The sequence below is a fragment of the Amphiprion ocellaris genome, chromosome 14 (genome assembly GCF_022539595.1).
Source record: "Amphiprion ocellaris isolate individual 3 ecotype Okinawa chromosome 14, ASM2253959v1, whole genome shotgun sequence".
Classification (NCBI taxonomy): Eukaryota; Metazoa; Chordata; class Actinopteri; family Pomacentridae; genus Amphiprion; species Amphiprion ocellaris.
In genome coordinates, this window is record NC_072779.1 from 21,631,022 (window position 1) to 21,655,801 (window position 24,780).

The 24,780-nt window shown below is 39.1% G+C and overlaps 1 protein-coding gene across 1 annotated transcript in view; it reads right to left on the reverse strand.

The window, feature by feature from the left end:
* Positions 1–827: 827 nt before the first annotated feature.
* LOC111570546 (junctional adhesion molecule 3B-like) overlaps positions 828–24,780 on the reverse strand; it is a 36,845-nt gene continuing 12,892 nt past the window's right edge. Inside the window, exons 2-9 of the mRNA XM_023273380.3 lie at positions 9,465–9,533; positions 9,255–9,368; positions 9,011–9,163; positions 8,183–8,385; positions 7,004–7,103; positions 5,826–5,955; positions 5,660–5,714; positions 828–3,737 (exon numbers count right to left, since the gene is read on the reverse strand). Of these exons, the coding sequence (XP_023129148.3) occupies positions 3,702–3,737; positions 5,660–5,714; positions 5,826–5,955; positions 7,004–7,103; positions 8,183–8,385; positions 9,011–9,163; positions 9,255–9,368; positions 9,465–9,533 (860 nt within the window). The 3' untranslated portion in view covers positions 828–3,701. The remainder of the gene's footprint in view (positions 3,738–5,659; positions 5,715–5,825; positions 5,956–7,003; positions 7,104–8,182; positions 8,386–9,010; positions 9,164–9,254; positions 9,369–9,464; positions 9,534–24,780) is intronic.

Genomic DNA, 24,780 nt, shown 5'->3' on the forward strand with positions numbered 1-24,780 from the left:
CTGCTCTCCGTCCGTCCAAGCTTGTGCTCTTCATCACCTCTTGTATGATATTATCAGTGATAAAGAGCTTGGGGTAGTAATATTAATATTAGGATTTCTTTAAAAGTATAAAAGGTAACTTAAATTTTTGAATGGAATCATATCAAAAACATGTTTTTTGAGGAACAGCTGGAATACAAAATGATAAAAACTTTTCATTACAAAGATATCGCAAGAAAACAATGCCATTTTTGACCCACTTATGCATCTCAGGGTTAACTGAGAAGATGCTGTGACTTGGGACTCATACACTGCATCCGTTTCAGAGGAAGGCTGTGCAGCTTTACTGAGTTAACGGTCTGTCCTGCAACAAACAACTCTCACATGTATGACATCGTCTTTCGTTCAATCATAATCTGACATGAAATCTTTTTTTCCCTTAAAGATAAGGCGTTTAAAAAAAATCTCAAGTGATCCCTGCTTAAACTGACTTCACTGTGAATTAAATAAAAGTGTCCGCTGGCTCTGCTGCAAAATACAATATATTATCCTCAGTGTGCTCATTGATTATAAAGCTCTTTATCCAGGAACTTGCTGCCAGTTGGCACAGCTACCAGGAAGGAACAAGAAAGCTGGTTGCAGCGAGCAAAGTGGAAATGGCTTAACTCCCACTCATAGATTATGGCTTTAGATCAACGACGGTGCTGTCAGCGGGATGTTTGATGGACCTTCATACTCAACAGGATTTCTGGGAGCAGCGGGAGACTCTGGAGTAGTCGAGGAGGATCGGAGGAGGTGAAGAAATCATGAACTGACACACACCGGGAAAAAAAACAAACACAAGTATCTCCAGTAATATTAGAAGTGAGTTTTATTAATCACAAATAGAGTGGTTCTAAAATGAACAAAAACAACCCTAGCAGGCCCCAAATGGACATTCTCCTGTATGTGCGACTGGTTCAGTAAAATCATCTACATGATGTTTCCATCTCTTACTCTAATAACCAAGATAGTGGGTATAATCTGTACCACTGCTGCCTCTTCGTAAACACCCAGCCTACAGACACTCTGGATCAGGACAGCTTGATGGGTAAATGTACGCCTGCATGTAGCTGCTCTATATCAACACCTGTCTGTTGTTGAAATGCACATGACACCTGAACAGTTACAACTTTGATACAGCTGCAGCTACAGCAGAGAAAACAGAGTCAACTCTCAATGTTTGGACATGTGGAGGATTTCAAAGTACAATCCCTTACATGGTCGCTGTTATAAATGAAAACCAGACGTCAGTTTGATAGGAAAAAAAGTCTCTGCTCTGGGTATCCGTTTTATTTCTTTATTTTTTTGTTGGCCTAATAGTGCTATGTGTATTTACCAAAAATAATTCCCACTATGTTTAGGCACTATTATTTTTTATTTCTACTTCAACATGTCTACACCTTCAAACCTATGAAAAAAAGCTATTTACAAATTTGCAGATATGTAAAGAAGGGAAGCGGAAATTTGCAGTGACATCATTCCTCTCAAACGCCGTGCTTGTTGCTAAATGAACGGAAAAGTCTGCGACGGTAGCGTAGAAAGGTACAAAGTGAGAGAGCGTAACTCGCTGGAGAGAAACTGAACTACTTTGAAGGTTGAAGGCACTTAAGAGGAATGAACTTTGTACAAATGAGGAGGGGCGATTTATGCGTCTGTTATGTACCTGCAACAGGAATCATCTGCGACCTGATTGGGTTAATAGTACACTCAGACAAGTAGTCTTTTGGTTCCTTAATGCAACATGTTCACTTCGACCGAGCAGTGTTGATGTGCAAATGTTGGGCAGATCGTCTCTACCACGACTGATATTCGGTTAACATTTCACTGCATTGCTGATTGGAAAACATTCATCACAGCTGAACAAGAGATTCTTCTGAGCTGTGTGGAGGTTCCATGAATCCTGATTCAGGTGTTTTTTTTTTTTTTTGTTTTGTTTTTTAAAATCTGGTTGGTACCAAAAGTAACAGAACTTGAAGCAGAGAGCTGTCTGTTCTGAATACCTTCCTTAGCTGAAGCTCTTGTTCACGTGTTCTGAATGATCGTATAAAATGCTACCTTCAGTCTTACAAATGGAAAGAGTTTCATATCGCCTCAAACGGGATTTTTTTTTTTACACTTTTCACCACTTTACATAATCTTGAGAGAGAGAAAAAATAAACACCTATTTACAATCAGTACAACTGTTAACCCACCAGAACCCACCCACCCTCCAGCTGTATATCACTGTAACACTGATCTAGGGTCAGCACGGTCTGCCTTCAGCTTGGCATGAGAGGAATGAGAAGAACACGAGCTGCAGCCAAAACTGCACTGATTTCTCTTTTCAATTTAAACACATCTAGTCACGACTACGAGTTAGCTCTACGTCCTAGAAAAAAGAAACTTTTTGTTGTCACACTGGAAATCGGTAAATATCAACTAGGATTCATATTAAAGATTGTGTACACGGTGTACCGCACTGTGTATCTGCTGCAGAGCTGGGGCGTTTTCACTCACGCTGGCGGTACCTTTAGAAATTACAGCTGAAAATAGGCGAATCGATCGTTAAAATACCTACGTTCTGATAATAGGCTTCAGAGAGGCTTCTGTTCCGTATGTCAGGTTGTATTTCTGCATCAAATCTAAATCGAGGCTTTTACTCGGTACCGTGTCTCGTTTTTGGCTTTTCACAATCATCTTCCTCTAGTTTCCTTTTGGGTCTGGAAGGTTAACTTACAAACCCTGTATTATTCTCACTATTTTTATTCTAGTGTGATACTGAACATATGTATGACAGGAAACCCTGTCAGTATCCTGACAGGAACTTCAATATATACAAGATTAACAGCAAGCATAGAAGGACACTTAAAATCAAGAAAACGCAGCACTGATTGTGTACAGTGTTTCACAGCATTTGACTGGCACTCTTAAAAGCCTCTAAGACTATCTACAAACATTAACATGGAAGTCTCTCACAACAGAAACTGGGTAATGCCAGCGCAGTAACTCAATATGTAAGACCGCCCATCAACAAGCACATCTTGATATGCTAATACAAGTCAGTTTTCATTTGTCTTTCTTTCTCCTGAATGCAAAGGTGTAAATGCTTACAGCTTGATGCAAAGTGGTTAAAGTGTTACATAATTTTATCCACAACCAAATAAAAACAAAGAAAAAAAACCACATGTTAGTATTTTACAAATATTTAAAAAAGTAAACCTTTATCTATAGGCATTTTAAAATATATTCCATCAAAAATAGTCTGTCAACAGTAGAAAAGAAATGTTATACAAATGACAAAAGGTTTGAAGCGAAATGTTTACAGTAGAAAAGTGTCACGACAGACTGGAGAGGAGAGAGACTCCTCCTTTTCTACCTGGCAGAACAAAGAAATGTTTCCTTTTCTCCACCTTGATTAGTGTTTGAAACCATGCAATAACTGTAAAGTAACAACTCCATAATTTAGCAAAAGAACTCAGTTGAGGGTGATAAAGTTAAATTATTCTCAGTCCCTACGCATGTACTGTTTTGACATGTTGTCCTGTGAAATCCTGTCACCTTTGGCAAACTTGAGTAGTTGGATTTCAGTGGTGCTGAGAGCCTGAGCGTGACCTGTGGCAGCTCCGTGGTTGGACAGCGTGTAGGACACGCCCACACCTCACGTCTTTCCTCAGCACAACACTCCCACACCTTCTCCCTTCTTAGATCACAAACGATGACTTGTGTCGGAAGTCTCCCTGCAGAGAACAGTCAGAAAGTTACGTCCAAACTACATGAGAAGCTCAGTGTTAATATGGTAGACATTATTCCTCCATTTCCCTCCATTTATTATATGTTTATAGTATATTTGGGAACAGATTTGAATTTCCATGCTTTCTGCAGGTTCAGTTACATTTAGGATGATTTTAGTCGTTTTTATTACTCTGCCATGGAACGACGGAGTTATGTGACGATCAGCATACATTCGTCCATCTGTCTGTCTGTTAGCAACATTGCTCAAAAACAGACAAACTGATTTGGATGAAATTGTCAGGGAAGGTCTGAAAATGGGCGCGGCGGCGAATATTGGGGGGGAGGTCCCGAATATTCGGATCTCAAAATAAATATCCGGATACCACCATCACGACTGAATATTCGGGTCCAGCCCGAGTGGATACATCTATATTAAATGGCCACAGTCTACGTTGCTGTGATTTCTGCCAGATTTCAGCCGTTGGAAATCATATGACTGAGCAGTCTTGGTGAAGTACTGTGCTCTCTAAATGCTTTTCTTGTTATTATTAGCAAAACAATGTAATACCTGTTCCATGATCACACTGGCCAAAGAATGGGATGATAAGGCCTATTTAACAGTGTGCAAAAATGTACTGACATATGCATTTCTTCCATTTTTGGTATATCACAGTAGTATAACGCCATTTGAGCGGAATGAACATTGTAAATAAATAAATAGATGAATAAGTGCAACATTTTTAACAACAGATTATTCATCAATAAATAGATTAATAGAGGAAGCTTTGCAGATGTGAGAATTTGCTACTTTTTCTGGTCTCACACTATAGTAAATTGAACATCTGGGGACTTTTTGACTGCTGGTCAGAGAGAGATTTGATGACATTAAATGGGCTAAAATCAGCACAAATTCAAATTGTATTTTTGAAAGAAAAGCATTTTTTTTCAATGAAGAGAACATTAATCAGAAATACAGTGTAGACATTGTTAATGTGGTAAATGACTATTCTAGCTTGAAACAGCTGATTTTTAATGGAATATCTACATAGGGATACAGAAGAACATTTCCAGCAACCATCACTCCTGTGTTCTAATGCTACACTGTGTTAGCTATCAGTTAAATAAATGCAGCCTGACTCAAAAACGGTATACAGTGGAGGAAGTTTTGACATTCAGCATGGTGAAAAACCTTTCTATAGCTGATGTGCAGAGCAGTTTGAAAAATGGCAAGTCTGTCGAGGTTGTAAAAATGTAAATATTAAAAAATCCACAGTACAGTAGAGGCATCACTTTTACTGAAGCATTGATAGCACCTGTGGGTGTGACTTGGGGAATTGTTGTATATGTTAATTCCATTTTTTTTTACCCCATTTTTCTAAAATACATTTAAAAAATTAACTTTGTTTTTGTTATTTAATGATTTATGGTATTAAAACCTTGTTATACTGCACTGAATTTTGAGTTCTCTCTACTTCTTCATGGTTGCTGTGTTTTCACAGAGGTGCAGGATTTTTTATTGCAGTGAAAAATGAGCCAACAATTTCTGCCAGGAAATATGTGACAGGAGCAAAGAGACTGAAAGAGAACAGAAACAGCTGGGGGTTCAGAGGAAGGATCACACAGTGCACATGTAATACCTATTTACTTGCATTACTGTTACTATAGCTTAAGTTTTAGGCAGATTTCCCAGATTTTCAGCAGTGACTGACTTCATATCAGTGTGTTGTGAAATGAATTTGTTCAGATCTGAAACACTAATTGGGCAGTGCTGACCAGTTTGATCAGAATCAGAAGGGGAGAAGGTTGTTGGCTCATTAGTATGATGGCACTCGCCCAGGGCCCTTTTCATAATGAGGCAAAAAAATGAATGAATGATCTCTTTTAATAAACTTCTGTAGGCAACCAGATCTAACTGCCATCTACTAACCTCATCCTCCGTCCTGACATAGTCCACTCCATCCCCTTTAGCTGGAACTTTGTAACTAGGAGACATAAAGCAGACTTATAAAAGATGAGCTAAAGTACAGTAGATGAGAAAGGAACACATACGTATTTGCTGATCATGTGTATGTGAAGATGCTTTGATGTCTTACTTGTTCCCCGTCTGTTTTTGGCTTGAGAAGTAGCCTTGCTTGTATGCACAGCAGATCCCCACCGTTATGCATAAGAGCACTATGACCACTACTAACACTCCCAGTATAATCCCCAGAAGATCAATATCATCTGTGGAGTTCAAGGAAGAATGAAAAAAGTTAACAACAATATCAAGACTGATCCTTATGTAAGCGTCGTGGGTGTTTGGGTGTATAAAAGAATCAGTCATCCCACGTTCTGGATCTTCTCATAACTTTTAGTGAGCTCTTCATGCAACACATTCAAATCTGCTCTAGCCTACAGCTCCTGCTCTCCTCGCTCTTCTTCTTCTTCTCCAACCTACACCAACCCCTGCTACCTCTACAGCGCCCCCTAGCCTCACTACCATTTCTGTAAACTCACATTTTGCATGTGCAACCAACAGCACAAACATTAAGAATAAACACATCTCCAATGTTACAAGTTATGTCGACCTCATTCTAACATGTTATTTACAAATTCATTTTTGTTCTTACATTAATAACAAGACTGTAGTGTTCAGGTTAAATAGTCGACTGGTTGGTTGATACTCTTAGCCAACCAAATTGTCATCGGTTGGACAATCACTGGTGCTACTTTCATAAGGAGAAAAGTGCTACATCGACATCCTTCCAGGAACAAATACCTACTTGTTTTCACAACTTTGAACTGGCTCTATCTACCAGAAACTGCTAAATGTAAAATATTTAACATTTACTGAATGTTTACTTGCAGTTATAGACGTTAAAGAATGGCCAGAAACTTGAGTGTAAACTCTGCAAACAGCAATTTGTGATCAGCTCTATAGCCAATATGGCGGATCAACTAAAGACAGCAGGCTTATTTGTCAGCCTTATATTCTTCAACAGTTCTTGTGCTCGGTTCACACTGGTCTACTAGGAGTCTGTTGTCAGCAGTTTTTTTTAATTTTTATTTTTGAACATTTCACCATAAAATAACCAGGTTCAAATGATCTGTATGTTTTTTTTTTTTGTTTGTTTTTTTTAGAATTCATTTAGGCTAATAAGGCTAGTTAATGTGCAGAAATTTTTTTCTGCAACCTATCGATTGTTTGAAGAGTAGTTACAATTTCTGTTGTCTATCTTTTCTTTGGTTCATTATAGATTTGTCTTAAACAGTGTATCTGTGTCATACTTACAGACTTCCATCTTCTGGGCTGCACACTCGGCATATCCTGCATCATTCTTCGCTCGACAAAAGTACTCGCCTGCGTCTTCTTTTCTGACTGCAATGAACTTCTGCATGGGAAAAATTACAAATATACATTTGATTAATGTCAACCCCTAATGTGAACCTAAAACTGTGCTTATTTTGGTTCAGTCAGTAGTTAAGACATTTTAAAACATATTTTAAAATTATTATTTTATTATGATTTGGATTTATATTTTTTTCATTAAAACAAATACAGGTCAATATTAATACGCAGAGGCAGGATGGAGGCGCCGTCAGCATGGAGGGAGAACAACTGTATCTACAGTCCCTCTGAGTAGAGAAGGACTGACAATCATGCCACAATTGCATTCTACGATAACAGACTAAATGTCATTTCTATGTCAGGAGATGTTAAAGATAGAAGTTGAACTCCAGGGGTGCACTTTTTTAATATCAGAATAAATCCTCTGTGATTTGGTGAAGGAACTGAGGTACAAACAAAATGTCATTTATACTTTGTTTTTATTTTACGCAAAGCAAAAGTACTTTACTGAATGATGTACGAAATAATGCAATGTATAAAGTATAGTCTCTTTCAGTGAAGTTAAAAAAAAAGTTTCTTCAACTTTCAAAAATAATTAAGGTGAAACTTCTCTTGCCCAACGAGTGTTTTATTTATTTCATTGTAAAATCTAAACATGTTTCACCAGTTCCTGTCTCAACATCAGTTGGCTGGCGTTACATTCCACATGGGAATAGCTGTGGGGAGTGATAACCGTGTTTTCAGTCGTGTCTAAAAATAACGAGATAAGTACGGTAGAAAAACATTCCCAAAACCCCCAACCAGTTTACAGCTATGACCAGCAATACATTCACATAAACACACTCAAAAAACGGCACTGTGGTTTGCTGTGATGTCACATCTTAGAGGCCAGCATGGAGGTTGACAGAAGCGTGTTGGAGCTACGCTGGAAAGCAAACGAGAATTGAGGAATGTGCAAACGAGGACAGCAGATTCCCCTCATGGCTCAAGCCCTCTCTCGCACCATCAACTGTCTCCCCAAAATATCTGCCCCCACCCCTGGGCGTCAGGCCACCGTCCCTACTACCCCGCCCTTACTACTTATGCGTGTCCTTGTCCAAACACATGCGCACACATACTGACCAGAGTTCCTGTTTCTGCGTTGAGCGCGTATGAGGAGTTGAAGAACTTGAGGCTGGTCTTCGGGTCGTCTGGAATCTCCTCCCTGTTCTTGAACCACTGGTACTGGGACTTGGGGAAGCCCTCCTCCTCCACACAGCTCAGCTCAGCTGACTTCCCAAAAGGCACCGATTTTGGAACACTGCATTTTGGCACCACTGGCTTTACTGTGGTGACACAAAGCATATGATGATAGTCACTATACTGAGCTTTCATGGGGAGTTCTGCTCGTCACATTGTTAGCGTCACAATGATAAGAAAAGTGACACAACCCACATAATGCTGCTAGGCTTATGATTGACTTTGATGCTTTAAAAATACAATGTCACCCTGACTGCTTATGGTTCACTGGACTGACAGCATTGACAGGACCGGACAGGAACATGATTTTTGGCCCGTGCCAGAAAACCCCACCAAAACACGCAGCGCTTGCTTTCTTTAGCACTGCAATTCAAAGCAGATGCAGTTTCAGAGGTTTCCTCTTATAGCCCAGAACACGCCTTTGCAGCTGGGCAGGTCTGGTCATAACGCATCCTCGTATGTATGCCAAAGGGTTGGTGTGACCTACAACACGGTTTCGTTTTACAGCATTCGAAGTGTGAATCACTATGTGAAGTCTCTTTTATAAGAGCACAATAACAGCTTGCTTTCTGTGTTTAGAATAACCTTGATCATGTTTTCATGTATCTTTGTCATAGTTTTAATTCTACATACAATAAAAGCTAAAACGCACACGCATGCATGAACGCACATCCACACAGGTTAATCAGTGATGCCAATAAATCAGAATACCTCTTACAACAAGGTCAATCACAATCTCATCAAATGACTTCTGGTCATCAGCAGCGGTGACCTCACACCGATACTTTGCTGTGTCCGATCTTGTGGCATTGGTTATCAGTAATGTGGCCGGTTCTCTGATCACTGCTCTGTTCTCCAGGTCACCTGTCAGAAGAAAAAGATGTCAGTAAACTGTATATTTTTTTACAATTACAGAGACTGAGACTTGACATGTTTAAGGGTTTTCATGTTTTACCTGAGATTTTCTTGTCAAAGTAAACATAACTTGGTCCCTCATTTGTTATCTTCTTCCATTCAATTCTGGGATTAGTTGTAGAAATTGACTCAATCAAACATGATAGCTCAATTTCTGCAGGATAGAGAAACAGAGAAAAATAATTTGAAACTGGTAATTGTTTTTGCAAGGAGGGTGGAGTGGGTGGGGAATTTATTTAAAAGCTCTTACTGTCGAACTCATCTGTCCATGGTGAGTCATTATTTGTTCTCAGCACCACTGCTAGCACACTGAAGTAGCCTGCAAAACAAGAGGACATGGGCAAAATAATGTAAGAGTGAACAGGAAGTGATGATCTCATGCTGTATGTACTGTACAAGACCAGCTGAAGCTACTGACGCTGGGCCTGGTTGAACATTATCTTTGGGGATGTCTCTGATGCTTTCACTTATCTTAAATTTCACAAACGCAATTAATGGCAATCCAACATCAGTGTGATGACCTGAACATGCAGGCACTATTTGGCCTTGTTCTTTTACGTCCATTTTCCATTTTTATTTGTGTTGGTTAAACCATTGTGTGTGTGTGTGTGTGTGTGTGTGTGTGTGTGTGTGTGTGTGTGTGGAGGGGGGGGCTGTTTCTATGCACAGTGGATAATTGTGCAGGGAGGCATGTGCCCTTTTCAGGGCAAGCTCACCATGCCAGTAGTTCAACTGCCTGCCTAGCCCTTCTCTCTCTTTCTCTCTCTCTCTCTCCTGTGCTCTCTCTCTCTCTCCCTCTCTCTCTTTCTCTCTCTCTCTCAGGGCCTGATGCTGTTGTCCATGTCGGACTAATGGTGCAAAGCACCCCAGAAAGATCTGAGGGATAGGGCCTTAGGAAGGGGCACTGCTGAATCATCCTGACAGCCTTTGGTCTACAAACAAATCCATGCAAAGTCACTTCCACATTAATGTTAACGAAGGACCATGCACATCACGACTTCCAGAGATGCAAAACGTTGGTCTGGCTCTGAAAATCTATTGCGCAATAAATGTATTTTGTACTGAACATCTACATAAACAAACTGCTGCTTGCTGCCTTAATGGTACCATGGATGTATTACTGACCAGGCCTACGAGGTACTAGCCTGGGTCCTTGGACCAGCCCAATTATATGAAGGGACTATTAAAATTTTTTTAGGGAAAATCAGAGGAAAAAAACGACCAAACAGGATGCAAGATCAACACAGCTAGACATAAAACTACAAAAACACACAAAATGAAAATACATAAAGGATGACAAACAGAAGACTCAAAAGAGCCACAAAAAGATGCAAAAATCTACAAAGATATGTCTCAGTCCAGGTGCTCATAGTTTCATAATCTATAAATGTTTGTATGAATATCTGGGCTATTCCATGTCAATTCATTTCGATCAGTGCAGTCTCAAGCACATAGGTCTTTTAATCTGGGCTGTAAAGATGGATCCAGAATACGAAAGAATGTCCTTTCAAAAATAAAATTGTGTCACAAAATTGAAGGAATTGAATTTGTTGGTGTAAATTAATACAATTTATTACCTTTTTACATTTTTGCGGGTTGGAACACATCATTGAGACTTCAAGTGCAAGCAGAATATACACACTATTATGCCTGCAGGACAAGATTGTAATCTTACATTCATTTCTGACTTTACAGCTACATATTTTATATGTTACATATAGAGGATGGGTCATTTGGATATGATTTGTTTGCCAACATATCTATTAAATTATGTTTTATAATAAAATAATTGAAAAAAACTCATAGTTAGGACACTGCTTGTTCACAAGTTCTCTAGCCTAATTATAATTCAAATCATAGTTATTTCATGTGTTCTATTGCAGTGAATGTGAAAGTGAAATTGTTACACCTAAACTAAGCTTATATATTTTGTAACAACAGTGGATTCATCTTTACTGGCCAGTTTATGTTAGATTAGACCACTTATGGCCTTGATACTTCACAGATATTCACAAATTCTTGTCTGGTGGACAAGGTACATGCTGCACCTACCAGTCAAATAATGAAGATACATAATTTCTAAGAAGCTGTATGAAATTACTAAAGTTGCTCTAAAACTTAGGCAAAAAACTAAAATTTTGAGCCTCCTTATGGAAAAGTGGTTACAGTTACAAAATAATAATAATAATAATAATAATAATAATAATAATAATAATAATAATAATAATAATAATAATAATAATAATAATAATAATAATAATAATAATAATAATAATAATAATAATAATAACAACAATACATTTTATTTGTAATGCACTTTTCATTTAAGCAAAATCTGAAAGTGCTACATTAAAGATATAAAAGGATAAAAACAAAATAAGCAGATAAAATAATAATTAAAATTTCAGGGACACGTTTAATTAAATACTTTATTTAAGAGAAAGATATTTAGGCGTTTTTAAAAACATGCACTGTCTGTGGTTTTCTCAGATGGTCAGGGAGGGAGTTCCAAATGTGAGGGGGGTGCAACAAGTAGTTATTGCCGTTATAGATAAGTAGTATCCTAACAGCTCTAATATTTGGGATTGTCCATTAAATGTAAACCTATTTAAAGCAGTCTATTTGGTAATTATTTTTTTAATAGTGAACAATGATGTAACTAATAATATTTATTTCAAAAGTCTGCCCTCACATTTAAAAGCTTCTAATCCCTCCCTGAATATTGCATGTACAGTATGTCCAGTATGTCTGCTACTAATTAGTGGTAGAAGGGGTCGTGGGCCTCTCATTGAAAGAAACGTACTCAAACAAGGATAACTTGACCTCCGCCAACTGTCATATGAATACACAGCAGTGTGTACGGTCACCTGCTAAAGCAGACAGGGTAAGCTGATTAGCCCACGGTCTTTCTGGAGATCATAACAAGACGACAGCTTGTTTTTAGCTGCTGCTGACAGGAATAACACTGCGTAGTCTCAAGAAGGTCACACCCACGTCTGACAATAACTTTAATATTCACAGCCATTTTAAAAGCTTCAAGCTCATTCTCAGACTTTAGAGGTATGAGCAAAGTACAGTTTTAGTATTGCCAGGTCTTGGTAATACACAGTCACACCAATTTTAGATTAAAACACATTTTTCTTGATGACACAACCATACTGGGGATAAATATTAACAAACACAGCCCTTTAACATGAAAATATTGTTTTCTTCAGCAGCCCACAACACAAAGATTTCCTCTGCTAAGCAGTTCAGGAGCAAGATTCAAAGATTCAGACTAGCTCCAGGATGCTGCTTTGTGAATGACCCTGACCTCTCAGTGGAGGAGGCATCAACAAAAAAGAACCGTAGTATTGCATTTGAAGCTACTTGGAGGGGAATATTCATCAATCGGCCACAACTTTAAAACCACTGAACGGTGAAGTAATTAACATTGATCCTTTCAATACAATACAATGCTCCGCTGGAAAACTTTACGTCCTGGCATTTTTGTGGATGTTACACATACCACCCATCTAAACATTGTTGCAGATCAAGCACACAACCTATGGAATTGTCACCTGGACAGCAGCAACCTCCTCCAACAGGACAATGCATCCCACAACATGGCGAACACTGCTCAGCAAAGGCTTGAGGGACACGACTCCTAACTTCCCTAGATCACTGGATCAAAAATGATCCACAGAGGCCAGACATGAACGCTTATACTGTTGTGACTGGTGGATGTAGTTCAACAACCCAACAATGCCGAAGACAGCAATCAGTATTAAATGAATAAATTATGCATATTTGATTAAACATTTTATTTTCAGTTATTTTTTATTATATGTTATATTTGGTTCTGTGCTACAGCAGAGAAGACAACAAAGTCTGATCCCAAGAGGAAGAGAGCTATCTCTACAGCACTAAATGACAAAGCTCCTGACAAACTAAAAAGTAGTGCTTGAGAACTTCAACAAAGAAGTGCACAGGGTAAGGATGAGAATATGCAATACTGTTCAGACATACAACAGTAAAAACAAAGGCAATCCAGAGGAAGCCTGTCACCTATTTAGCTGCCTTTCCACAGTGCTGTAGAAAGGCATTCGTGTTTCTGGCAGATTTAAAAGCCGGTACTGCAAGCTCCTCGTACTGTAGCTACATTCTTGTACAAAAGTCAGTCATCTTTTCATGAAAAATAACTGAGGGGTAAATCTTTTCTTCATACTGAAAAGTTAGACTGTGACTGAATCCATGTTTACACAATGGTGCAGACACCTGCTGTTCAATAAAAATCCCTGTCAGTTATCTTAATTCATGCAGGAGACATGTACTATAGTTAATGTTTCTGACAAAAGCTTATGCGAGTGAGGCGTGACAGTGCTTACTTCTTGGTTTAAGTTACAAATGCACTGCATGTACTGTGTAATACAATGCCAAATCTAACTAGGCCAAGCATGCCAAGAGTCCAAAATATCAGAATATCCTGTGTTGAAATACAATCCAAATTTGACAATAAATTATTCCAGGTCATTAATTTAGTGCTATGACTTTCCATGAAATGCAGCAGGCAGAGTCATCGTTAGCCTGACAGAGCTAATGGAGTTCCCACTCCCTGTCTTCCCTAGTTCAGATAGTATTAGTGCAGATTAGTTGCCTAAGTGAGCTTGACATAGAGATAAAAAGCTTGAGAGGTCTGTAGTAGAAACAGCTGTCCAGGAAAGAGTATTAAACCCCCACTCAAAAAGACTGGACTCTGACACACATCAGTCGTGCCTTCAGGATAAAATAAAAATCATCAGCTACTGTTGTGTATTACATAAAAAATCCAGAGACCCTTTAGTCTTGAAGAGCCACAATTGATATGTAGCTGCACAATGGTGTAATAATATGCTTTCAATACATTTTCTCACTCACCCTCAACTTGGGTTGTTATTGATTTGGGCACAAGATACACAAAACAAAATATTGCAAAAAGATCTATTTTTAAGAAGTTGAGGTTTCATATTCATTAAATCATAACAGAACATATCGCTCAAAACTGTCATGCAGCTGAAAATAATTTCTAAGGCTGAAACAAAAAAGGTAATTACTGATGAGCAAAGCTGATTTTGATAATCAAGTCCTAATTTCAGCAATTTTTCATGCACCGTGTGCTTGTTTCAGCTCCTTTAATGTGATTTTTTTTTTTTTTTTGCTATCTTTGCATGCTATAATAATACACTGATCTACTAGGGGGAGACTGTTGGTTGGATATATAAGACTCTGGTAAAGGTTCAGTATTATTGGACATTTTACAAAAAATTAATAAATAAAAAATAGGAGCGCTGAACTCCTAATTATTTGATGACAAACATGTTACAAACTAAAACTAAATTGTATCTGATTGTAAACCTGAAGAAATCGTACAATATTTAAGTCCTCTTTTTTCATGATGCTAATAAGAATACTAATTACACTTTCACTCTGGTTATTACTACAATTACCAATAAATGTAACAACACAGACCCAAAAGACAAACTACCAACCAGAAAAAGGACGACTTTGGATTTAAATCCCTCGCCTTGCAGATAAACCAGTTGGTTCCTGACTATTTGAGCAATCCATTTAACAACTGCTTTCTCCTGGGTAACCTTTCAGCAAAGGTTGCATCTTTTTTCTACTCTGCAACAACACGACACAGCTGGACTGGCCAGTAAAGTATCAGGAAGTGCTGACTGGGTGTTATGAGAGCGGTGTTTCCCATCTCTCCTCCAGTCTGTCTGACACATCCTTCCCTGATCATGTCAAACTCATCCTGTCTGTGCTCTGGTCTCCCTGAATAGCCTCCACTCTCGTGTACCAATGGAGTCAGAGATAACTACGTGTGTGTGTGTGTGTGTGTGTGTGTGTGTGTGTGTGTGTGGTCATTGTGGAAATGGACTTTCCTTTTTTTCCTTCTTGGTTGGACACAGCTGTGTGAGATGTGGCAATCTGCAAATCTGCATCAAAGTTTTTTTTTGTTGTTTTTTTAATCTTCCTTGCCGCCTCCATGATGGGCACAGGGTTTTCTCCGTAATCTTAGCGTAATGCCCTCATAAACCCCTAGGTTTTACATCATTGAATAATACAATAGGCACAGAGAAGCTGGGTATCTCTTGATGCCTGCACTGTGTAATGAACCCCTTCTTTTTTTTTCTGTAGTTTCCCCTGGGAGGCTGCACTTGTTTCCGGTACTGCTGCTCTGTGAATCCAGTGAGGTGAGGCTGGTTTCATAAATAGAAAGGTTCAATTAAGCAACCACTGATATTCCCTGTGGAACATCTCAATCCTCATGCCTGTAGAGAATATTCCCACACCCCTTTGGAAGTTCAGACATCAAAGCACATGCACACCCAGTTCTGCGTACTATCAACAGTTGCTGTTTGGAAACTCTTTACATGCTTGAGTCCTGCTTGAATTGCATAGAGCCTCTCAGCCAAGCCTAGTTTTCTGTGAGCAAACAGCATGCGTTCAAGGGCACACATGAAACTTTTGATAATCTTAAATTTATTTGTTATTACATTCCTTCTACCTGCTGAATTCCAATAATTCCACAAAAAGGACGCCTGTCAGTTCAACAGGTGCGGACTGACAATTTATTTTCTTCCCTGGTCCACAAGAAATGACTGGACATCTCAATAAACCTGTCCTGCTTCCTGAACAGCTTTTCACATTAACCTCTGACATCTACAAGGCCATGTCCTCCAAATGATTTTTTAACAGTGTGTAAAGATGACAGCATCGGAGAATATACTGCATCTGTCGCACATTTTCTGTGCCACAGTAAAGGTACCAAAGGGCAGCAGTAGCTTTAACTTCTTCCCTGATGCAAGGTAAAATGAGCATGTGCATCTACACACACGTGTAGAGCCAGGTGCATGGCTGTGAGAACATACAGTACATGCTACATAGCTAATGTTACATGAATAACATGACCTACATACCCCTGACACATATTCAGCACCTTGTTTCCAATTTAAACTTAGGTAAACAAGCCAACTAAGGAAGCAAACAACAATATGGGTGGTGGGGTGGTGGGGAGTGAAAACAGACTTTATCATAGTGGTGGAGAAATAAATAATATAATTGCTGAGGGACACTCAACTGAGCACACTGGCATTGGTTCATCATTTTCCGGGTAACTCACAATCATCAACACATTACCCCGAGCTGTCTCTAAATAAAAAAACAAACAAACAAAAAAAGAGAAACATATTCATCTTCACTTCAAAAGCAAACCAAGTCAACAAGAGAAGACTAAGGAAGCAAACAAACAGGTAATTAGCAATCTAAATGTGCATGTTCTAACAAGCAATGAGATGTACAAGACTGAAATGAAAAGCATTCACAAAGAGTGAACCTGTAAGACAGTGGGACAAATACATACAAAATGTCTTCTTTTTAAACATAAGTTCCATTCATTGACTTTTTAAAATACTATGTTTTAAGCTGCACTTAATCATCCTGTTTTCCCTGGTTGTTTCAATACAACTACACAGACAAATCGGCCACTACTGTTGATTCTGACACAATTCAACATCATTAGATATTTTACAGGTGACATGTTTCATATCATTGCGCACTGTGTTTACCAAAGAGCTTGCAATTTGCCGTTACTGTCAAATATTAATCTGCCATGATTTTCTTAATTTATCAATTAATCATTCAGCCAAAATGCCAGGAAAATGTATCTAAAGTATACAAGTTACTTGCTTTGTCCAATTAAAATCTAAAGCTCAAACTCAAATTACTATTACATAATACAGACAAAAATGGACTGCTAATCAAATAATCAATTTTCAGCAATTGTTTCAGCACAAATTTGAAACAAGGCAACAGACAAGAGCAAGGAAAATGAAAAGTTAGGAAGTGGACAAGTGTCGTAAATGTTCTCAGTTCTAAAATCCACAATAATGTGGCATAGAAAACTTCAGAACTCACACAGTTATTTGATGATCTGAGATTAATGGATCACTTGTGTAATTAAGCCCTGAGGAATTACCAGATGACTTGGTCCTTTATGACCCTCAGATAACTGGATAAAGACCTGCCCTTCACATTTCATTTAGTGTTAAGAGGTTGCCAAGTCTCCTGTGGTGTTTCACTTGTGCATCACTTTATGGAGTCTCTGTTGGAATCTGTCTGCCGAAACACACAGAACAGCTTTTAAGGGGTCTAAATGTTTATGTTCGCACACAGACTGGGTTACTGTTTTTGGCACTGCACACATGACCGCCAAGCTCCTGGTTACACTACATAAAAGTTCATTGTGGGCCCCAAGCAGAATGTGGTTCTACCACCAAAGAGGGGAAATTTCCAAAGTGTTTTAAAAGAAAAGGATGGAATAAAAAAAGAAAAAAATTGAAATCCACCCCCCGCCCAAAGAACAAAACAACAAACAAACTCCATACTGATGTAATTATTAAGGACAAGTGAATTAAAAGCAAAAAACATAACCACAGCCTATTGTCACCGGTAATTGTTCTTGATATGTACACACATTAAATTGTTGTTCACTATAAAAACAAATGTATTACAATGTGGTATCCAGTAGTTACAATCTAAAATCTTAAAGTGGAATTTCATGTTACGCTAAGTTATAAACAAGATATGACCATGAATCATTAGCAAAATGTCCCTTTAATTATACATATTTAAACCATGAACTGTAACACTGGTTCTGACTCTGACTGGAGACAAACAAAAAGTTGAACAGCGTATTGCTGAAGCACTCTTATGTCTTGCGTGCGTTTCCCCGAGGAGATGCTAATTTCCATTTGATAAAAGTCTATGATGTCAGCTGGGACACAAAGCCTGACAAATTAATTCATAAGAGCATCACATATTACCATAAGCTTCTTTCTGAGAGACGATTACAGCTAGATCCTAGACAAAGCGTCCCCTGCTGCTCCAGTTCCCATAGCAATATTGGTGATATTTCCATAGTAACAGGATTCTCTTTCTGTATTACTTGACGTTCCCTTCCACCCCCTTGATGACCACAGCTACACAGGATCCCACCTGTTTTGGTAACTGTGAGAAAAAGCAACTAAACAGATCTCAGAAGTCTTCTTTCATGAAAAAAGGAACCTTGTGTCATGACGACAACAAGGGAAAGGTTTCAGGGCTGAGCTGGCATGGAGAATGACCCCAGGTTGTATTGTCACAGCTGTGGTTATCCAACAGTGTTGGTCTCACATAACTTTCTTATTCCTACTCACACCATCTTTTACCTCTTTGGTCTCTGTCTGTGTGTGAAGCTTTGAGTGCTACAAAAGAATAATCCCTGACATAAATAAAACCATGCGAAGATTTCTGGCTGTGTAATCCCTTTGTTTAAGCGACTAGGGAAATCACTCTGTATTGGCTGGAGAAAAACACTTTCTCTCAACAAGACATTTGCTCCTCAGGGCTGAAAAAGTGACCTATGGAAACATGAACAAGCATAAGGTAGGGATGTGTGCAATTAATTGTCTATAGGACTAAATGCTGCTATCTGTGCTAGTCATCGTCACAAACAGGTAAAATAACCGGATAAATTAATATTCTATTTGTCAGCGTGTCTGCAGGAACAGATAACTTCCAGTGTATGTGAAATATGTAGCTATATTAAACCTACATATGAATGTATTACATGCTGAACATGGGTGGAGTGGCCCACTAAATTCAACGTTTGCTGTGGTATATAGGTCAAAGTTTGATATGTTTGCTGTAAGGCCAGGAAAAAGCTTCACAGCCTCCCATTTCAGTCTGTGATGGAATTGGTAAACAAAACACTATGACTACAGGTCATTTGACAGAATTCTAGTGGTTGGGTAAACAACCTAGCCAGAAGGTCATGTGACAATCTTTTGGGGTAGAACTGCAATTCTTCCTCTGTATGGTCATTTTCCTTTCAAATTTAGTTAAACTCATGTAATCACATGATTAGTAGGGCATATGGTTACCTGTATACGAAGGCTGTCAACTGAACTCAAGTCTTGAGGGGCAACACAAGCATCTCAGCATCATGATTTTGCTCTGATTTTAATATGAAAATTCTCACCCTAAGAGTTGTATCTTCAGGATGCCTCTTTTAAAAGTTCAGTAGCTGCTAATCAGATAGCCCCCTTCTGTTCTGCCTTGTGTTTCCCTTGGGCAGTTTAGAGAGAGAGCAGAACAAGGACTACAGTCACCCGCTGCAGTCCAAGGTAGTGGTCTTGGAGTCCCTCCATGGGCCAAGATACTTGCTAGAGAGGTGCTGCTGGATGGCAGCAAATGTAGGATCTTCTAAAAGCAGATCAGATTCCAGATTAAGATTGTTTACCATAAAGGATCATCAGACTGTCCAGCCCTAACTAGCAGACGAGCTATTAACTTATCTTAAAGGAATAGTTTCACATTCAAGGATATAACCTGCGATGAGAAGATTGATAGAAATTTTGGACTGCATGGTATGCTACAGCCAAAAGAAAACAAGCTTCAATCTGTCTTCCAAAAGCCTTAAAGCTCACAAAGTAACACTTTACATATCCCGAAAAAGCTGGTTCCCCATTTCTACAACATGTATGCTTCTAACTTCATATTTACCACACATACACTGACCTTTTTCATTTAATCTTCGGCAAGAGATCAAAAAAACTCATTCCAAAATGCTGAACAACTCCTTTAACTTAAAGTGTAGAATCAAGCATTTTGAATGGATTAACCCAGTCACCGAAAACTGTGGCCAAGTGGCAGTGAGCCTGCACAATTATAATGTTTGGAGATGAAAGTGGCCTAAGAATGTGTTCAGAATGCTAAGTGGTTGGCATACAATCAGTTTTAACCCTTTGATGCGTAGACCACATCAGGAGATACCCATTTTCCATTGGATTTGGGTCACTTTTGACCCAGGTTATGTATCAAAGGGTTAATAAGCACAGGAGTCAAGTAAAGAGCTAACACGAGTTGAGGAGATAGGCATCTACATATGTGCACGATTGCACTTCATCTGTGGGTCATGTGAAACCTGTCATTTTTATTATCTAAAACACTGCATTTAAATGAAATTAAGCTACATAGACACATAGTTGAAAAAAGCCATCCTGCAGACATGTTTATCCTGAACCGAGGGTGATGTCCCTGACAGGTATTTTTTTCACCAACCATTCTACCCCTGGTGGATAAACTCATTCTGTCTGACTAAAAGTTGTATCCTGGTATCAGAAGTTATTTCAAATGCATGCTATCTTTTCCAGGTGTACTCTCACACGGTTCAGTGTTCCCTACAAGGGCTTCTTGTGTATTCATTTATTCTGCATTTACATATGAGGCTGCTCCAGGCCCCGATCTGTTAGCCCAGTGAGGTCGGAGTTATCCATGTGCCTTACTGCTGGTGAGCCCTCTGATCTTGGAGGGTCAAAGACTAGGCCTGAGCCAATATGAGGATGAAGGGGGAGTGTGCAGGGGGAGGAGCTGATGGTGTCACTGAATGCCTGGGAACCTGTCACTTTGTGTCAGTGTTAGTGTCTACATCTGGCCTGTTCTCACTTCAACCTCAAGCTAAGTATGACTAGCTCACAGGACTGGACCACGGAGGGAAAAAAGCAACTTTTACAAGCAGTGCCTTTAACTTTCACACGATGCAGTCACTGAGTTGAGCCATCATTTCACATCGGGGATTCCACACTCACTAAATGACTTTTTAGGAAAAATGCACATATTTAAAAATACTTGCATACCACCCTTTATGAACTTCACTCCACTTTCACTCTCTCTCCCAAGGCTTGGGTCTTGACTTTATATCTCTTAAAGTCAGGTAATTTTACTTCATTTCATTTTATTCCAAATAAATGAGGACAATGATGCTGATATAAATAACATCTTCAATACTTGTTAAGATCTTCAGAGCAGTACAGTAGGATTTGAGGACAAAAATATCTATGAGATTTTTCTGATATATTTGTGGCCAGAACTAAATACAAACAAAATACTGATAATAGTAAAGGGAATTACTGTGATCAGTAGTTCAGTAGTAGTTATGGATCCTATGCAAACCCTTCACTAATGTCAGTCTTACAACTGAAGATTTAGAGGTGTCAAGTAGGGATATAACAGTATGAGATTTAAGGCGAAACTGTTCAGTATATGATGTTTAGTATGAAATTTCCTTGATTGTACACTCTGTGACCTAAAGAATGCTAATAGAAGTCTATTGATATTGCTCAGAGTCAAGGATGCATCCTTGGTATGACAAGTCCATCCAAATCACATCCCTCAGAGTCTAGGCAAGACTAGTTCCTAGGATGAAGAACAAGTGAAAATGTCAAGTTTGCATCATCTACCACCTTCAATCCTCTGCAAAGAATTGTAGGTGCTTTAAGAATTCCAGGAATCCTTGAAACTGCACTCACAACTTAAATCTAGGTAGACTTTGAAGGATGCTAGACCCTAGAACAGTCCTTTGGTGGGATTATATGAAGTAACATCTGAAGAATGCAGCTGTTATAAATTCTTCCGTGACTTTGAGAAGCAGTCTACATACTTGTACCAAAAGTGTGAGTTTTGGGAGTATACTAGTTGTTGCTCAACAGAAATCGCATGCTAGTGGGGTTAGTCTTGAAAACTGGATAGAACTGTGCTAGTATTATTACACATGTACAGTGTGCTACCGCACACTACACATGGAGTTTATTTGGCCTTCATATTTGGTCCGAATCTGCAACTTCCTCGACTCACACTGTGTGGGCCAGTTGATTGGCAACCATGTGGAGACTCACTCGCTTTTGTCCATTGATAATTCCAATAAAGTTTTTTCATACAAGATGGCTGTGCCCTCAGTGTTCACAAGAAGAGAGAAAGACAGCAAAATTTTAATGGTGAAATTGCACCAATGGCTTTAATGGTTAATTTGAGCTTGTTAAAAATGCATATTTTGTACTTCTAGAGTATTTTATACTATTGCTTTATGTTTTTGGCTTCATTGCTGCACTGAAAATGTACTGAACCTTGACTCCAAAACCAAGGTTTATACTTAACTATGAACTTTGTGTACCAATACACCTCTAGTGCCCAACGATTAATAATGAGACTAATGGTTACGTAAAATAATAACTTCCTCAGCATGACCGATAATGGTGGATTATGTATTTTTTTAAATTCTATTTTTCAATAATAATTTTTTTTCATTGCATCAATGCTGACAAAGTGAATGCATGGTTTTACTCCTGATGCAAATATAAAAAAAATTTTGGACTTTACTATTAGTGTGCAATCACTTTCATGAGACTTGTTCTGTGCATTTGGAAATAATTAGTACTCATTGAATGACCCTCACTGATAACATTACTATTCATTAAGTCATGTGAAACATCTTGGCCCTGAGATAATCAGATAGTTGTTGCATGAAAATAGTCCAGTTGTTCGGTGTCACACTGCCTCTTCACACAGTCCCAGTAGCTGTGCATGCCAATGGAGACCTTTGTTTTGTGACACAGTTTCAGGATCTAGGAGTGAATGAATTCTTAATTAAACAGAACAATGGTCAGTGGGTATTGTGACAAGGGACACAATAACCATCAAACACACCCAATGTTCAAGTGTAGGCCTACATGGACTGACCAAAAATCCAGTCAGGACATTCTTGTGGAAAACATGATACACCGGAGTTATATTTGTGATGCAATGCAACTCCAGTACTGCACTCATTTCTAAAACACTGTGCCCCCTCCCCTTGCTGTCTGAATTACATCGCCTAATTTAGTAATGACCTTTATTTTGTTGGACAAATGTAAAAATAAAGAAGAATTTAAGCACTTTCACACTGACTTCTGCCTATTTCATAAAATCCTAATAGTATGGGTGTGCAATCTGGCCAGAACGTCATATTCATGTTCTGAATCATGACATTAAAATAAGTTCCTTCACAACTGTTTTGTGGATAAACTTACATGTAATCTGACTGTCTTTTTGATATTAACTTCTTCAAATGACTCATACTTCACCACTTCAGCAGCAAAGTCAAAAACTAGAGAAATAATGACAGATACCAGTCACAACTCTGTGTCAGTTCAAAAACTTCAGCTGATGTTAGCAATGATGTGGGCAGTCAAACGTAATGAGCTGTTCCTTAGTACTGAAACAACAGGTTTGCATTCAAATGCCCATACACTATTTATAGTGGCTGTCAGCACTAGCCAGAACCCCCGCAGCCTGCTAATTGGGCTCCCTCTCAGGTAGAAAGTACAAGCAGCGGTAGCTCTCCCTGCCTTTCACAGGCACCCAGGGAAACCTTGACCATCCTTCATGATGAAATAATTGGCTGCTGATTTTTCTAGCCCAGGTCAGCCTCTTGAGGGAGACAGTGAGAACGCCTTGTCAAAACAGATCGAAGCACAAGGCCAAGAGGCTGAGTGGGCCTCCCCTGGCGCAGCATCTCTGTTATGCGAACAATCTGACATGCCACACATGTTGGATGTCCAAATGAATTGCGGAGCTCCATGGCGTCAGCTTAAAGGAGATCTAACAGAAAGGGGTGCGGGCTAATTCAACTCCCTGCAACAGTTTTTTGGGCTGCAGTCAGAGTCAGATCCCATCCTTGAATTGAACCTGCTACCACAAAAATCTCTGTTAAATCACGCTACACTCAGTGCCAGAATTAGCTCTTCACCACACTCTGCACAGATGGCATCAGCAGCGCTCATTGCAAATGCTTCGCATTCTAGTCCAGTCAGCCTGACCCCTTCCTTAATCCTAATTAGGACTGCAATTTCCATGCAGGTCTTTTTCAACCATGATGAAAGTAAACATTTGTATGGCTGTAGCACTGGCTTATGGGTAGCAGTATTTCATGATTTTACTAGTCCAATGATAGTGACAACATTTTAAACTGACCATTAGGGCAAGGTTTTGTAAATGACCATTGCTACTGTGAACTAACCTATATCCTCTGCGAGTCAACAATGAACTGGTTAGATAATAATACATGGTGCGAAATCCCTGGATAACATTTTGCTACCTGCCCTCCCCCCAACACACAAACCTAAACCTCCCCCCACCCTGTATACTTACAATCACATACACATTTGATCCAAAATAGAAATAGTCACCCTTTTCGAAGGCTTTGCAACAGCATGCCACAAAGGATTAACCAATAATTCCCCTATAACATATAAAGAGCTGGAAACACTAACATCTGCAGATATCAAGCTAATCTGGCTACTGGGATATGAACACGGGTCTTTTTTTGACCAGCCAGCAGTTCCTTTACCTAATAATGTCCTATTTGGCCTACACTCTGACAGAGAGATGGGGGGGCAGCTGAGCCACTCTGCCACAGCCTGCAGAGATAAGCGCTCATTGTTGAGTGCGTGGACGGTGAGCGTAGCCGACCACGATGAGTTAAGGCTCAACTGACAACTGAACAATAACACAACACCACACAGCAGAGACGTGTTGACTTAGCAGGTCCAAAAGGTTTAATCTGCCTCACTTCCTGCGTGCTCCAAGGATGCCTGCTATGGGCTGAAAAGAGCTGAACTGAAAGGGTGCTTTCTGTGATGCAGCCTTTAGGGACACATCAACTTTTGTAGAACTCTGTTGACCTT